The sequence below is a fragment of the Motacilla alba genome, chromosome 4 (assembly GCF_015832195.1).
Source record: "Motacilla alba alba isolate MOTALB_02 chromosome 4, Motacilla_alba_V1.0_pri, whole genome shotgun sequence".
Lineage (NCBI taxonomy): Eukaryota > Metazoa > Chordata > Aves > Passeriformes > Motacillidae > Motacilla > Motacilla alba.
In genome coordinates, this window is record NC_052019.1 from 30,589,797 (window position 1) to 30,607,558 (window position 17,762).

At 43.1% G+C, this 17,762-nt stretch overlaps 1 protein-coding gene across 9 annotated transcripts in view; it reads left to right on the plus strand.

Annotated features, from left to right (window-relative positions):
• Window positions 1–555: 555 nt before the first annotated feature.
• Window positions 556–17,762, plus strand: part of FAT1 (FAT atypical cadherin 1) — a 105,528-nt gene continuing 88,321 nt past the window's right edge. For 5 of the 9 annotated variants that reach the window (XM_038134435.1, XM_038134428.1, XM_038134429.1 and 2 more), the window contains exons 1-2: window positions 3,282–3,405; window positions 8,813–12,101. In XM_038134435.1, coding sequence (XP_037990363.1) covers window positions 3,334–3,405; window positions 8,813–12,101 — 3,361 coding nt within the window. In that variant the 5' untranslated portion in view covers window positions 3,282–3,333. Of the gene's footprint in view, window positions 1,006–2,633; window positions 2,863–2,886; window positions 3,241–3,281; window positions 3,406–8,812; window positions 12,102–17,762 lie in introns of those variants that run through there. The other 4 variants (XM_038134432.1, XM_038134431.1, XM_038134433.1 and 1 more) reach the window with 4 other exon arrangements.

Genomic DNA, 17,762 nt, shown 5'->3' on the forward strand with positions numbered 1-17,762 from the left:
AGAGGAGAGGGAATTCTTGACTTAACGTGGCCGGGCGAGAGTGGGAAATTCCCGCGCTCAGCCCGCTTGGAGCCTCCCGGCTGAGCTCGTGGCTGTGCCCCGCCGAGAAGGAGCCGCCAGGCGCTGCTGCGGGGAGCCCGCAGCGTGCGGCGGGGGCAGCGCCGTCCCGCCGAGTCGAGCGGCGTTGCGGCGGCGGAGCCAGCGGGGCCTCCAAGCGGCGGCGGCCACGGAGAGTTGCGGCGGCGGGAGGCCGAGGCGGCGGAGGCGTGCCGGGCACTGCGCGGCGCCTCACCTGCGGGAGGCAGGCAGGGAGGGCGACCGCGGCCCCGGTGCGCGCCGAAGACCCCGCGCGGAACCGGGCGGGCGCACAGAGCTGCGCGCTGCTTCCTCTCGCCGCCGACTGCATCGGCGAGGGCAGGGAGGGGGTGGTGCTGCCGTGAGCAGGGTCCGAGGGGGACGGACAGAGTGCGAAAGAAGACGGAGAGAGAGGGAGGGAAGGAGGGAGGGAGGGAGGCGGGGGAAGGAGGGAGGAGGGAAGGAGTCGACGATCCGGTGCAGCGTCTCCACTCTCACTCTCTCCGCTGCTGTAACTCCTCAACTCTGCCCGTTCTTTGCCTGGACATGTCTTAAGAAAGTTGGATCTCTCCCTCCCTCTCGCCTTTATTCTTCTTCTTTTTCTTTCCCTTTTTTTTTCTTTTTTTCTTCTTCTTCTCCCACTCCCCGTGTATTTTTCCTTCCCCGCCTCGTTCAAGTTTCAAGCAGCGGATGGGTCGGAGCCTACATGCCGCGCTGTGGCGGCGGGGCCGGGCGCCGCGCTGGCTGCGCGCCGGGGCCGCGCTGAGCGCCAGGGCCACCGCGGGGTTCACGCTCTAGAGGCGTGTGGGCACCGGAGCATTGCTCGTGCTTTCTCCCGAGGACAAAAAAGAAAGCGGGAGGAGGAAGCGTGCGGACATGAACTGAGCTGGAGCGGACTTTGTGAGAAGAGTGCCGAGTCCAGCTGGTCTGGTGAGTTCTTTGTTTAATGAGTTTATTATCAGCAGGGTGCTGAGAGGGATGATTCCCCTGAGAGTTCTAGTGCTCTAATTTGTTGCATTACTGAAAACAGTAGGGTCTTCGATTCAACGCGTGGTTTTTAACTGTCTAGAGTCTGTATGTTTATGTATATATCAATACGTGTATATATACCCGCTCATCGACTCTATGCAAAGCTACGTGTACCTTGGAGGGGAAGGTACCAAGCTTTACCTCCCCCTTCACGGTGAGAGCGAGGCTCAAGTTTCCCGACCCGGAGCCCCGCAGCCGGGGCCGGGCTCATCGCTGCCGGCTCGGTCGCGCTCCCTCCGGCGGAGCCGGGGCCGGAGCCGTGCCCGCCGCCCGTGCGCTGTGGCGCGGCGCCCCCTGCCCGGCCGCCGCGGAACTGCGCCGCCGCCGCTCCTGCGGGGCAGCCGGGGCCGGGGGCTGCAGGGCCGGCCCGGGGAGGGGGCGCGGGCGCTACGGGGCGGAGCCGTCCGGCCGCGGGTTGGTGACCCTGCGAGGCAGCGCCTTCTGACGGGGTTGGTTCCTTTTGACCTGCAGCCCTTGGCCCTTGAGGCTGTGGTTGGAGAGGGGCTCCCTCCGCCGCTGGCTGTATTTATTTATGTGGCTAATAAAAGACGTGGCGGGGCTAATGCGTGGTAAATGCGCCCCCGCTGGCGGCTCCTTCCTGCAACCCGGCTTCGTCGTGAGTCCGCTGGGACATGATTCCCCAGACAAACATTTGATAGTTATTAAGTGTGATCACTTATTAATGAGCGGGGAATCCTTCAAGGACTGTTTCGGAGTATTAATCTTTAACGGAGGGCTGACAGACTGCCAGATATCCCTTCAGCATGAATCCGGCAGGGCGCTTTTTCTCTTGAGGGTACGGATTGGTAGCCCCTACCCTGTCGGCGGGCCGCAGGGTGGTCGCCGCTGTGCTCTCCCGGCCGTATACCCGGCTCCGCACTCCCTCTCTCTGCCGATGCTTTTCCCGACGCCGGAGCAGGGCGCCGTTCCTTACAGCGGTGCCGGGGAACCGTGGGAGACGCCAGTCGCTTTTGGCCTCTGCTGAGACCTCCCTGCTCCGCCCGGCCGTTAAGCGGCGGCTCGTCCAGCGCAGCCCAGCCGAGGTGGGGAGGCGTGCGCCCAAGCCCGCCGGCGCGGTCCGGGGGCGGCATCCCGGCCGCCTGTGGGAAGGGCAGCGGTCGCCGAGGCGCTGCGGTCGCCGCTGGGCGCTCCTGGGTACCAGCGGTGCGGGCGGGCACCGCGGGACTCGTCCCGGCCACCCGCTATTCCTCGGACAGCAGAGGACCGCGTGTTCACGCGGGCTCTGACGGTCTCCCTTGCCATCGTCGTAAGACACCCCCGGTAGCAGCTTTCCGAAGTTTCTGAGTAGCCTTTCTGGGGGAAAACTTCGCCGTACGCGAAGTCGCCCCCGTCCCTAGACCGGCACCCGATTCCCTGCCGCTCCCGTCGTGCAGGAGCGGGGCGAACGCGGCGGCGGTGAGGCGTTCCCCCAGCCTCGGGCCACCGGGTGGTTGTTGTTCGCCCTTCCCCCGCTGTTCTGTTCCGCGTTTCGCCCTTCCCCGGCGGGGCCGGGCAGGGGTGCGAGGGCTGCCGCCGCTCCAGCCGAGCGCCGCAGAAACGAGTTCCGGAGGGGCGGCCGTCCAGCGCCGCGGAGGAATCCGGCGGCGGGGGGCGCCGCGGCCCGCAGGGGGCGGAGAGGCCCCGGCGAGGCGCGCTGGTGGCCGGGCAAGAAAGGGGGAGCGGCGCGGCGGGCACCGTGCGGGGCTGGCCCCGGCCCGCGCCCTCGCCCCCGCCCCGCAGGCAGCGAGCCGCAGAGAGGTGAGCGCTGGGCCAGCCGGAAAGTTGGGAGAAGTTTTGGCGGTGGGGGAGGGTGGTGGGCGCTGGGCGGCGCGGACCCCTTGGGAAGTTAAGGCTCCGAGGCGAGGCCGGGACGGGGACGAGGCTGCCCGGAGGCGCTGGGCGAGCGGCCGCCTCGTGCTGCGGGCCCCGGTGGGACGGGCTGCGAACGGCGCCGGCCCCCTACCCTGCCCCCGCCGCGCATCGCGGGCCCTGGCGCCCCGTTCCCCCCGCGGCTGGCGGCGGCCGGCCGGGCTGGAGCTGGGGCCGCACTCCACGGATAGCCAGCAGGACTTTAGCGGGCAGGTTCCGCCTGAGCTGGGCAGAGGAAAAGAGCTGGCGGTGGTGCTTTTCCCTGAGGCAAGTGTCTGAGCGCTTCTGATGGGCTATTGCAAACTTCATTCCCGGGTGAGCCGGCAGGGGCGGTTCGCGGCGGGTGAGAAGTACCTTGGGATGAATTTCTTCCTTTGTTCTCACTTCCACACTGCGTCCCTCGTCGCGTTCCTCGCCGGATTGCTCCGAAAGGTAAAGGGCAGTGCCCGCCAGGACCCGACGTTTGGCAGCGGCTCCCCGGAAGAGCCCAGCTGCACTCATCAGTCGGCTTCTGCTGCTTCTTTTATTCTTCTTTAGGGCAGTTGAATAAAATTATGTTTGAAAGACGCACTTTTTAGTCTCTCTCGTCAGTAAGTGACTCTGTATTTTACCGCTGTTAGTGTCGCCCTGTTGAAAACTTCTTTTATTTTTGGAAAAGCATTAATAAGTTAAAGAAATGCTGCCTTCTAGCAGCAGGTTTTCCTGCGGTTTAAATACTTGCATACAAGTTGTTCCTAGGGAGTGGCATAGGAAACACTACCTGTATTCTTTTACCACCTTTGCTGTCTTTCTGTAAAAGAAAAAAACGTTGTATAATAGATGTGAATTTCCTATTTGCTTTTCTAACCGTGTGGAAGTAATTCAGCTATTTAGTGAGTAAATATCTTACTTGCATGCTGTAAACTGTTTTAAAAGTTTTTGTTTTATTCACTGTGGAATTCTAAAATCCTGTTTAGGATACTGAAAGGTGTGCATTAGTAGTCATCCCAGAAGAAGGGTGGTCTGTTTTTTTTTAAATTAAGCATGCTAAAGAACTTTGTATGGCTAAGTTAACTCTGCTATCAGTTCGAGTAAACAAGGTGGCTTTAAACTCTCGAAGATTTCCTTTTTTTTTTTTTTAAGTTTAAAACTGAATTCAAAATGAGTAGAACTGTTTTTGTTATCAGAAATTTTAGGGTGCCATGCTAAATTTCGGTCAAACTGTTATTCACAGAGATTAGAGGTGTACTTTTCCTATGAACAGCTGATGAGTTCATATTAGATACACCAGTAAGTAACTGCCTACAGGCAAACAGTCGAAAATCTCCATGAGAATCTTTGTTTCATTCTGGTTTCAGAATCTTTGACTGCTGCTGTTTCAGAATCTTTGATAGCTGCTACATTTTCCTTTTAGCAGCTAATATCTCGAAAACATAAATCAAAGTATCTCATGAGATTAACTCATGATGTGGGGAATACAAACATAGAATTTACTGGACGTTAGTCACAAGTTGAAACTGTTATGTTAATCTCTGCGACAATGTACATTTTTTGAATAACTCACCAGCTTTACTAAAGTAACACTACCATACACTCTCATCATGTGTTAGTTTTCTGAATACCAAACCAGACACCTTCCCCCTCTGAAAAGCAAAAGACACTGTAATTTGTTTGATTGGAAAGTTATGCATGTTGAAACAGCTAAACCTGGTATTTCTTTTTTCCCATCAGACTACATGAATAATTCCTTTTAAACAATTGAAAGGGTAGGTGTAACCACAATTAGTGCAGCTTGCAAAGTCTCACGATCTCTCATTGACTGCTACACTAGAAATCCTGTCATGATTGTTTAGTTTCACAGTGCCTTTCTGTCAGACAGCATCAGTTGGGTGTGCTGATCAAAACTGACCTTTATGGTAAATAAGCATGGTTAATGTTTTGCTTGGTTGGTAGGTTATTCTGGACTTGACTGGTAGAGATTGCATGTAGAAAAAGAATAGCAGTGAGACTAAGACTGACTTGGATATATTGCCTGATTTAGGTAGGTTTTCTACCTGTGATTTCCACTGGTGGGGGAATAAATATCTCAGTGTATGCTCCCTATAGATACGTTATGTATCTATGTATGGCAAGTTGGTTCAATGTATCTATGATAAGCAAGATAAGGTTGGTTTGGTCTTCTTTCTACTTGCTTGGCATTGAAATTGCTCTTTACTAAGTTTTGTGTTTTATGCTTACAACTTTCAAATCTCAAACTATAAACTTTGAAATCTAAGTACCATAAACTTCCTGCTAGGAGAAACAGTCTTTCTTGTGACTGCTATCTTATCCAGTCATCTTAATTTGTAAGTTATCAATTTGAGCTCTGCTTGCTGCAAAATTATGCCTAGACCTTTAGTGTGAAGATAGTTCATATTTCTAAGTTGCAATAATATTTTTTCATGTACAAATTACGTTAATGTTTTAATGCATTAATAGTTTTGATGATGTTCCAACTAATTAGTAAAACTGTCTTACATATCCCAGTGCTGAATTTGCATATAAATAAAAATAATCTGGATATGCATCGAAATAAAAATTATCTGAATAATAATTTCCAGTTAGGAAATCAAAGTTTGCTTGAAAGTAGCTTTTCAGAATAATACGGTGTGCACTTTTGAGTTTAGGGCTGTGATGTTTTGTTAAGCAAACTGTTGCCTTGTGTATTGAACATGGATACAGAAAATCCTAAACTGGTTGTATTCCAAAGATAATAAAAATTTAGGAGTTCAAAGTGTAGCCTTTGGCTAAAATGTTTCTGAAATTCAGTCATTTTGGCACGCTGTAATGAGCCATCTGAGTTTATATCTAACACATTATCACTTTATCTTAATGCTTTCATACTTTCTCTTAGTAGTTAATAGTTTTTTTTATAACTGGAGCTGCTTAATACTTTAGAAATTTTCCAAGAATATACTAAGTTGATTTTTGGATAATTGGAGTCAATGTTTTTTAGTTTCTAGTAGCTAGGTAAATTATGACAAGATGGAAATAGTGTTGTGTAAAAGAAATTGCTAACTTGCTTTTATCTGACGTGGTTAACTGTTCACTTGAGAGATACTTTTACATTCTTGTTTGTAACTCCATGAGTCGTAGGGGTTGCTGCTGGGGAATAGATTCTCTTACTGATGGTTGTGTTATTGTTTGTAATGGGCTGCCTGTTGCTGGTTCTGAACAGACTTGAATGGGCTACAGAAGAGCAGCAAAAAGTGCTCAAGGTATTATGGCACAGAAAAATATTTGCAGAAATAGTAAAACCTATATGTGTGTTCAACTTTGAATATTAATGAGAAGTTTGGACTTCCTAATGCATCTTAGTGTGGTATATGTTCAGTCTAATGTGCCTGAGATGTGAGAAGCAAAGGATAAAAGATACAAACAGATACAATGTTTTACATTATAAATCCACTACCTCAAATAACCTATTGCCAAACATAAGTGTGGCCAGTGAGTTAAGTGCTACAGCGTCAGACGTAAAGCTGAGTTTTGGACTTCAGAATAAATTAAAAATAATAACAATAAAAAATCCTAGTGTAACTGAGGTAGAAAACAGGGAGGCATCTGATCAGATCAACATAAGATTTGATCATTTAGTAATAAATCATTGGTAATAGATGGCTTCCAAAATTCCAGCAAGATGGAGGAAAAGCTGGGTTTGTTGATTGCTTAAAAATGATGTTTTAAGCAATCTTCTTAACATTGCCTTTTAGGCCAGTCTGGTGGCATTTTAAAATTTTCAGAGTTTTGGAGTTAGTGATATCAGTCATTTGGTGAAAAGATTTGGTTGTGTGTAAGAGTTTTTTTTGGCCCTGGTCTCCCAAGTGCCTCTGTATTCCCGGGTCATATCATAGCCTGGGAAGGAAAGTAGAGAGGGGAGGAATAATATTGTTAAGCCATTGAAATGGTGACTGTTCCAACCTCACTCATTTGCCCTCCCAACCTTTTCTTTATTCAGTGTTAAGACATTGTAAGTATTGGTTCCAGCTAGTGACTAACTTCAAAGAGCTTTAATGCTTTTTATTATTTGCTTATTCACTTTTTGTTTGCTATGTTTATAGTTTTGATTGTGCAACTTAATGCCTAGATTTGGAAGACAGGCACACTTTTTTTTTTTTTCTCCTTTCAAAAGAATATTCCTTTTCATTACTCCTCTACAATACTTCTATGGTTTGTGTGAATCTGAGTCTTAAATTCCTGTCAAAATCATTGACTTAGTAATATCTGTGACTGAATTCCTTCTGAGGTTTTGAAGTGAACTGTTGACACAAGCAGATTAATTTGCTCTGATGTTTGCTGGTGGGCAGAGTCAGTCCATGGAATGTCAGCCAGTGTGATCTTTCACATATCTACCTGAGCAGGTAGGAGGTAGGAAAGAGAAAAACTACTATAAGAGAAAACACGAGTGGAGAAAGGAGACATCATGTGATACTTTAAAGGAGGTGAACAGAACTAGCATGAAGATAGGCACTTACAGATTGACATCCAGAGAATAGGATGAGGGCAAACTAGGGCTAAAATGTGGGGAGAAAAAGGTCAGGAACAATATAAGGATGACATAGTGAGTAATTAGTTTGATTTGTATAGCAGATCAGCCAGGGAAGAAAACTCAGAATGATAGGTAAGGGAAAAAAAATTTAAGCACAAATAGAGAAAGGAGAAAGAAGTGAATGTGTACTACTTAATCAAGGTAATCAAGAAAATGTTGGATTGCTTTCTACTTGCTGGAAAGAAATTTTACCCCCAGGACCTTGTTGAAAGTTTGCACTTGTTGAGGGAGCCTTCTGAAGCTTTGATTTGTTGTACTGTGAGACTTGGAGGAGTAAAGACTGTTGCTGTAAACCCAGATGCAGAAGGTGGTCCCAGGTGCCCTGTTCCTGAGGTTTCTGCCTTTCTTCCTACTGTAGTCTTGCCTAGATTTAGGTAGCAAAAATTTTATACTGACTTCAAAAGGCAAATCCAGTGAAGATGTGCCTCTGCAACTGTCTGACTGTTCTAGGCTCTATGTCATTTCTGGAGTGTGTTGGAGAAACACGACTGAAATGTTTATCCAGTAATTTTGATAGATTCTTGTTCTTACTGCCCTTGATACTAATTTGTTTCAGATCTGTTCTGAGAGGGGAATAACGGAATATGTCTTATTCCTTATGGACTTTATGCCTTAGTGGTGCTTGATAATTTTTTTTTTTATGATAAGCACTACTCTTACAAGGGTAGTCAGAGCTGGAGGGAATACAATACAATATTCCCTCAGTATTTAATACAATTCTCTGTTCTAATTATACTATTTGTAATTCTTGGGACTGGTGCACATTGGATACTGTAAAGAATAGATGGTAATATCAAGCCAACTCTTCCAGTTTACTTCCACATAGTTGGACATCAGTCATTTTACAATCTAAATTAAATGAGGTAGGAGAATTTTCTACTAGACATCATTGTCATGTATGAAGTAGAGAACTGGAGTGAATGTTCACTACTCCAGATTAGTTCTGACCTAGTTTGTTTGCTCACAGCAGACAGCATTGACATATTTCTTCTAGAATGTTGCTTCATGAGAACGTTCATTTGAACTTAACTCTGTGTTGCGTTAGTAATTCCTAGACTTTTGATGTAATGGATTCTTGGCTTTTATTAGGAGTTTTTAATTTAGCTGTTTTTCTATTACTGCAAATAATTTTGACACTTTCTGCAACAAAAGAATATAGTCTAAATGTGTAACCTACAGTTTTCTTTCAAGTATGAATTCTGAACTAAGCATCTATGTTTATTTGATAAACATTTGAACAATCATAAGCCTTACTGCATCTCTTTCTTGTTTCAGGGTTTCTTTGTAATTGCTGCCATGGGAAGATACTTGACTATGCTGTTGCTGCTGATGCTGCTGGTGCAGCATTTTGGAAACTGTGAAGGAAATCAAAGGCCACATCATGCTCCATCAATGCAATTTACCCAAATACAGTATAATGCCACTGTGTATGAGAATTCTGCAGCCAAGACTTACGTTGGGCATCCAGTGAAAATGGGCATTTACATTACAAATCCACTGTGGGACATAAGATACAAAATTATTTCTGGTGACAGTGAGAACTTGTTCAAAGCTGAAGAGTATGTTCTTGGAAACTTTTGCTTTTTGAGAATACGGACCAAGGGAGGAAACACAGCTATCCTTAACAGAGAGGTGAAGGACCATTATATGCTGACTGTTAAAGCAGTTGAAAAAAATACAAATGCTGAAACACGCACGAAGGTCAGGATACAGGTACTGGATACAAATGACTTGCGGCCTTTGTTTTCTCCAACATCTTACAGTGTTTCTTTGCCTGAAAACACAGCAATAAGGACCAGCATCGCAAGAGTCAGTGCAACCGATGCAGATATAGGAACAAATGGAGAGTTCTACTATAGCTTTAAAGAAAGAACAGATGTGTTTGCTATACATCCAACTAGTGGAGTGGTAGTTCTAACTGGTAGACTTGACTACTCGGACACTAAGCGTTATGAGATGGAAATTCTTGCAGTGGACCGCGGGCTGAAGCTGTACGGTAGCAGTGGCATAAGCAGTATGGCAAAACTAACGGTTCATGTAGAGCAAGCAAATGAACATGCCCCTGTCATTACAGCTGTTCCATTGACTCCGTCAGAATCAGACACAGATCCAACATATGCAATTGTAACCGTAGAGGACAACGACCACGGTTCGAATGGGGAAATAGCATCATTAAGTATTGTTGCAGGAGATGCGCTTCAACAGTTCAAAACAGTGAGGTCTGTTCCGGGCGGCAAAGAATACAGAATAAAAGCCATTGGTCCCATTGACTGGGAGGGTCACCCTTTTGGATACAACCTTACCCTTCAAGCTAAAGACAAAGGGAATCCCCCACAATTCTCTTCTGTAAAAGTTGTTCATGTGACATCACCACAATTTAAGTCTGGTCCTGTCAGATTTGAAAAAGAGATCTATAGAGCTGAAATAAGTGAATTTGCTCCTCCAAACACACCTGTTATAATGGTGAAAGCTGTGCCTAGTTACCCACATTTAAAATACATATTTAAAAACACACCAGGAAAAGTAAAATTCAATTTAAACACTCACACTGGTCTTATTACCACGTTAGAACCCATAAAAGCACAATATGCATCCCATTTTGAACTTGAAGTTGTGACAAGTGACAGAAGAGCTTCTGCAAAGGTATTAATTAAGGTACTAGGAATGAATAGCAATCCTCCTGAATTTACTCAGACATCCTATAAGGCCTCCTTCGATGAAAATGTGCCAGTAGGTACAAGTGTCATGAGAGTGAGTGCAAAAGACCCTGATGAAGGGGAAAATGGTTATGTGACCTATAGCATTGCAAACCTAAATCCTTTGCCATTTGTGATTAACCATTTCAGTGGGATTATTAGTACCTCAGAAGACTTGGATTATGAATTGATGCCAAGGGTTTACAATTTAAGGATTCGAGCCTCTGATTGGGGTATACCATATCGCCGAGAAGTTGAAGTTCCTGTTACTATTATTTTAAATAACTTGAATGACAATATACCTCTGTTTGAGAAAATAAATTGTGAGGGAATAATCCCCAGGGACCTTGGTGTTGGAGAACAAATAACAACTGTATCTGCTATTGATGCTGATGAGCTCCAGTTGGTGAGATACCAAATTGAATCTGGAAATGAACTGGATTTATTTAGCCTAAACCCAAATTCTGGAGTACTTTCTCTCAAACAGTCACTAATAGATGGCCTAGGTGCTAAAATGTCTTTTTACAGTTTGAAAATTACAGCTACAGATGGAGAGAACTTTGCAAAACCCTTGTATATCAACATAACTGTAGCTAGTAGTCGCAAAGCAGTCAACTTGCAGTGTGAAGAAACTGGTGTTGCCAAAATGCTCGCAGAGAAACTCTTACAAGCAAATAAGTTGCATAATCGTGGAGAAGTTGAGGATGCTTTCTTTGATACGCACTCTGTGAATCTGCATGCGCCTCAGTTTAGAAGTACTCTCCCCAGTAGCATTGAGATAAAAGAAGACCAGCCTGTGGGCTCTAGTATAATATCTGTGAATGCTGCTGATCTTGATACTGGCTTCAATGGAAAGCTAGTGTATGTTATTTCTGGAGGTAATGAGGACAGTAGTTTCATTGTTGATATGGAAAGAGGGGTGCTGAAAATTCTATCTCCCCTTGACCGAGAACTAAGAGATAAATATACCCTCAATATTACTGTCTATGATCTTGGAATACCACAGAAGTCTGCCTGGACCGTTTTAGATATAAAAATTTTGGATGCTAATGACAACCCACCAGAGTTCCTCCAAGAAAGCTATTTTGTTGAAGTAAGTGAAAACAAAGAGCCCAGCAGTGAAATAATTCAAGTTGGAGCTACTGATAAAGATCTGGGGACTAATGGAGAAGTGAAATACTCTCTTCTTACAGATACAGACAAGTTTACTATTAATTCTGTGACAGGAGTTGTGAAAGTTGTAGGGGTCCTGGATCGGGAGGAGCAGCACATTTATTTGTTGAAAATTGAGGCTAGGGACCAACCTACTGAAGAACCTGAACTATTTTCAACAGTTATTCTGAAAGTGGCTGTAGAAGATGTTAATGACAATCCTCCCAAGTTTATTCCTTCAAATTATCATGTGAAAATTCGAGAAGATCTTCCTGAGGGAACTATTATTACATGGCTAGAAGCCTACGATCCTGATCTAGGCCAGTCAAGTCAAGTACGGTACAGTCTTTTGGACAGTGGAGACGGCACCTTTGATGTTGACAAAATAAGTGGAGCAATACGTATTGTACAAAGACTGGATTATGAAAAGAAACAATTTTATAACTTGACCGTGCGGGCCAAGGACAAAGGAAAACCCGTTTCGTTGTCCTCTACGTGTTACGTTGAGGTTGAGATCGTTGACGTGAATGAAAACCTGCACCCCCCACGGTTCTCCATATTTGCCGATAAAGGCTTCATAAAAGAAGATGCTCCTGTTGGCTCCTCAGTAATGACAGTATCTGCTTATGATGAAGATGCAGGACGAGATGGGGAGATCAGATACTCCATCCGAGATGGATCGGGTCTAGGAGTTTTTCGAATAGACGAAGAAAAAGGTAAGGTGGCTTTCTGTTACTTTTATATACTAAACAAAATCAAATGCCAGGAAAGAGAGAAGAGCATTGTCACAGTTGACGTAGGCATATTGTTAGGATCAGAAGATGTCACCAACAACCAGTATAGTTGTGTCTGCTACTTAAGTGACATTATTTTTCTATACATTTGATAAGTAATTTCTCTCTAATACTCCCACTTCCATCCATCCTACCTAAAGCCATGCTTAGGTCTTAAAATCTATACCACCCAGAAAAAAGTAAGAATACTCTTGATATAAAATGGAGGTCTGCTTTGTGTGAGTGCATATACTCTCTGTCTTGTGGACAGTGGGACGGTCATACTTTTCAGTCTTTAATAACATTATCTTTTGCTCCTTTTACTGGAGGTATGCATGGGTGTGATATTGCCATAGTGCTGGTTTAGTTAGTTACTTTCAAAGTTTACAGGTGCCCATTTAGAATTTAGTAAGCAGTTCCATCTTCATCGGAAGGCTTCTGCTGAAGAAAGCATTGATGCAGCCTTAGAAAAACCTCATATGAATCAAGCAGACTGAACTGTTGACTTATTGCATAAATAATGCATACATTAATAAGCAGTGTGAGAATTTTTCCAGTGTCATGTGTTCAGAAGAAACATAGTTTTATTTTCGAGAAAATTCTAGTGCTGACTTTTAACATTTTGGTTGGATGTCTATGTAGCCATCTATTCATTTATGTCTTTGATAAAGAGAGAGCATTGATATTTTGCAGTTATCTAAGTGTCTTGAAATAAATTGAGGAGGAATCTGGTGCAAGATTTTTTCTACAGGTTACATGTAGGTAAATGATGACATATGTGATCGATGTCTTAAATACAAAAAGCTTGTAACTGAGATTAAAAGGTGGGAATTATGTCTGATTCATCCAGTAGTCATTCGGTGTGTTCTCTGTGCTTCCCACAATTGTGAATGTGGGTAATAGAGGCTCATGAAGCCACTTTACTCTGTAGGGTTCAGGTGAACAAACTGTTCCTCACTATTTTTCTTCTCTAGAAAGTCTGTTATTAAATTATGTGGTTTGTGGCCAAAGAACCAGCTCTACAGGTTGAAATGTAACAATGCTTCCCTTAGCTTTGCTTTTAACAAAGCACATAGTTAAGGTAGTGAAACAGACTTTCTAGAAGTGGAGAATTGAATACTTTCTTTCCAAGACCTTGTAGTTTCACTTTTGGCCATTTGGTGTGTGTGCAGAATATTAATTTGTGTATCATTATGCATGTCTTTTTACATAAGTATATTAAAGTTCACTGTGTGTTATGGTATTTTAGAGGTGTCTCTAGATGTCCTATAGAATGAGTCTGAGTCTGGCAATATATTATATGTGTGATAGGTAACACTAAGTGAGAATGAGCCTGTTTATGGATATGTGGACAGGTGTGTGTGTGATGGTACTACCATGGCAGAATTAGTTGTCTGCATGTGTTGCCTCTCTACTTTTTTGGCACAAAGCTAGTTTACTTGACTAAGGAATTGGTGTGAGTTTAAGTAAGTTGCTTTTTGTCAGCTGGGTTTACAAAGTTGGCAGAGCTTGGGGCAAAGCCAGCTTCTATTCAATAATATTGTCCTGAACAGTGGCTCTGTATTTGCAAGGCAGGGGAGAGGCATTGTCTGTATTCATATCTGGTGTCTAGTGTTTGCAGTTCTTTGGGGATGAAAGTGTAGGGTAGGGATTTGGTGGGAATGGGGTGGTGGTAGAGAGGAATTGCTAGTTTTTAATCTTACTGAACAAATTCCACTTATAACACTGGTGTGGGAAAGAAACTGTTTATTTCAGCTTGCTTGATGTGTTTTTTCCATCGAATGCTGATCTAAAGGAAAGGACATTGAGTATGTACTAACTTGACAATGTAGCTTAAGTTTTGGACTGACATTTTATTTTGGTGAAAAAACCATCAGATGTGTTCTTGAAGGCACTCTTTATACTGTGGTGTCTGCATATTTGTCATATTTTTCAAAATGGACTGGCCTTGATATGGGGAGCAGACTGATTATCAGCCAACAAAGCACATTGAAGAATTTGTGAAAGAGAATTTTGTCCAGCAGCTTGCTAACTTTTTCAGCTTGCTGAAAGGTTCTTCTGACTTTACCCCTGAGCTACATGTCTCATCCTGCTGTCTTTGAAGAGCATCATACTACAGTGCCCATTCAAAGACAGATAAAACAGATTTAAGAACTTGTTTCAAGTCAACATTAAACTATTCAGTGGTTCAGAGGGGCTCTTTTATCCCTTGCTTATAAGAAATTAGGGACAACAATCATATTTGCAGGTAGACTAGATGATGATAGAAGCATTGAATGACTAGTTTAATGCATTGATTTTTGTTGACTTTTAGGTTGTCTTTCCTATGTTAAGTTTGTTTTAATTTTACAGTTCAAAAGTTAGGAAATGGTATTAGTGTTTGATATTTGTACCTGTAATTCTGGTATTTTCACAAGGGACTTTAATGTATCTTTGCCATGACATCTTGAGTTCTGTTTTCGAAGACTTACCTTTACTTTCAGTCAGCGGTTTTCATAGGTTCTGTTTTCTGCAGTTGTGCCCAAACCATTAGCACTGAATGTCTTAACAGGGAGCACTAAACACCAATATTTCCAAACTCAGGAGCTGCTTTGATTTCTTAGTTCCCTGACTGCTCTGATGCTTTTCAAGTAGGCACAGAAAAAAGATATGTTAGGGTTGAATTTGGTAGTCAGTCATATTTTAGCTTTCTTAGTATTCTTAAGCCTCAAAAGGCAATAATGGTCAGAAAAGGAGGAGAACAAGATGATAAAAGTCTAGAAAATTGCAATAGTTTCTGTAGCACCTATATCCCTGTCTGTTTTTTGTAATGTAAAAAATAGGGCACACACAGTTAACAGGTTTTAAAGTATTCTTCCTTTCCTAAGCTAAAAGGAAGTATTTTTCACATGAAGTGCAATAAAGTCATGAAACCCATTTCCTCAGGAAGTTATAGAGATTGAAAGTATGACTAAAGAAAATAAATGACACTAATGAGATTACTTTGAGGTTCAGCCTCATGCTATCTTCAGCTCATAAACTGTTAACTGGAAGCCAAGGGGGTAAGGGAGAGAGATCAGAGGTCATCACTCAATATATGATTCAGAAGTACAACAGTGCATTGTGCCTGATATTGTACAGAAATAAAATCTAAATTGCATGATAAATGCAGACTTTGAGATATTTTATGAGAGGAAAAATGTTAAAATGACATTTTTGTGCTGTGAATTTATTTAACAAAGTCATTTGTTTATCCTTTAGGTACACATTCAGGAGAACTTGGAATGTAAGATAGCTTTTTATTTGTGAGTGGAACTGAAGGCTGCAAATTGAGATGATCAAGTGGCTATATAAATTGCCTGCTAAAGCAGCAGTAAAATATTTTCTCAAAGAATCTGACAAAGAGTTGAGCACATCGGTGTGTATTAATAAAAGAAGGCATTGTGTTGATGCAGATCTCAGTGTGCCACAAGAAAAACCCATGCACCATCTAAATCCCATTAGCACAGAACAGTAAAAGTGAAATAAATCATGTCAATACCATGCTGCTACTTCGATTGTGAAGAACTCTAAAAAATTACAGAAGCAATTGCTGGAGCAGTACTAAAGCAGAAGCTCTGTGGGACCAAAGCAATACAGAAACTTCCTTGTCCCAGTTTTTATTCCAGTGGGCAAGGAGGGAAAAAGAAGAATGTCTTCCTGTTTACTTTTTGGTTTTCAAATACAAGGATGGAGCATTTCCATTGGGTATTTGCAGTTCTCTAAGGTTAACTGAAAGATGGAAGCTCTGGTTTGTAAAAACTAGACTTGTAAAAACTAAACAAAACTTTTTACTAGTTGTAAAAACAGTGTTGGGAAGAGCTCGTAGTCCTTCCAGTTGTATAGGCAAGTGAACAGTGTCACTCACTGGGCTGGATAGGACATTATCCTGGGAGCACCAGCAGTCTACGCTGATTTTCAGCTGTAAAAATGAGACTGAGAAAAACTTGTAGCAGTTATCTGGCCTTCTCTAAAGAATTTTTCCAAGCAGACTGCTCTTTTCTTTGAGATATCAGGACTTCCAGCTTATTATTGAGGGCTGTTCTTACCTTTTTTCGAGATTGTTTTCTGGTGGTTTTGCTTTTTTTTCTAGAGCTCAAAATTTTGATAGCTAAGGGAGCCAGCAGACTCTGGATGTGTCGATTCCATGGGTCATTTAGCCTAACAAAGATGTCATTGAAAGGTTTAGGGAAGATAGGAGCCCATCCTGGAAACTGATGTTCAGAAGTGAAGGAAGGTTTAAGTAATGAATTCCCTGGTGTCTGTTATAACTAACCAGTTGAGTGGTTGCATTTACAATCCTTACACATGCAGATGCTGGGTGTTACATGAAGGCCCTGCACATTAAGATTTCAAGCTACAGTGAATCTTATAAACGGATTATCAGAAACTTACCGAGTAGTTCAGCTTGCAAGGCTACCAGCAGGTTCTGCAATTGAGGATATTTCGCAGTATGTAACCTAGTTCCAGAATGGTGTGAAGGATGATGTGACAGTCTGAACCTTCATGTTAACCTTATTACTTGTGTTTACAGTGTGTAGTTATTTGTTACCAGGAATCTTACTGCTCTTTCATTAACCTGATTTTGAGTTATTAGGCCATAAGTGTTACAGAATAACAGTAATTCTGCTTTAATGATACGGACAAAGTTTAAGGTAATTAATTTCCTGACTTAAAAAAAAGCATGACTATGTTTTTTTAACACAGAGGTCTGTCTAGCCTGAGATACTGTCTCAAGTAGCACAGGCAGGGCACGGAGATGATACTTTCTTCTAAAACTTTCCCAGTCTCTGGTTATTTTGTATTTGGGGAGTTTTCAAGTCACATGGTTTGTAACATTCACGTGCTTATCCTTCTTGTGTAGTCTTCTCTTGAAACCATATAAATTTCAAGTGTAACTTTGCTACTGTGAGAAGGAAAAATCAATTGTTTTGGTAAAGAATATTAAAGGAACTAGTAAAAAAAAACATTTAGCAGGGGCATGTGGAAGAAAATTAATTTTATTGCACTATCTCTGTATGTGTAAAATAGTGCCAATAAAGCTTAATGACTATATGGCTATAGGATGCTATTTTTAATATTATCAGAACTATTTCCAGCTGGGAAGACATTCATTAAGAAGAATGAATAGGATTTTAACTGTGTAAAGCAAAGTACTGAATTGTATTCACAAAAGGAACAGAGCATGGCTAACATGTAATAAGTATGTCAACATTGCTTTGTAGTATTCATGTAAATCCATTAAGTTCAATACAGGACATCATTAACATTTGTACATAAGGGACAGCTTCAGGTTCCATTTCTTTGGTGGTCTTTGGCTTTTGAGCTTTTCACAGACTGGCATTAGCAAAGTTTAAATGCTATGATCATCAGTGGAGCAAAACACATAAGCGCCCAGTGGATAGCTGTTAAACCAGCACCATTTTCTGGAACAGAAACCAACTGGCCTGCACCTATACCAACAACTCTTGTACCTTTAAGAAGGGTGACTGTACCCAGATCATTGGGAACCCTAATCCTGCAGTTCACTCCTAACTGTGCCCCCTGCTCTTTGAAAAATGGTAGTTGGCACAAACCAAAAGCAAT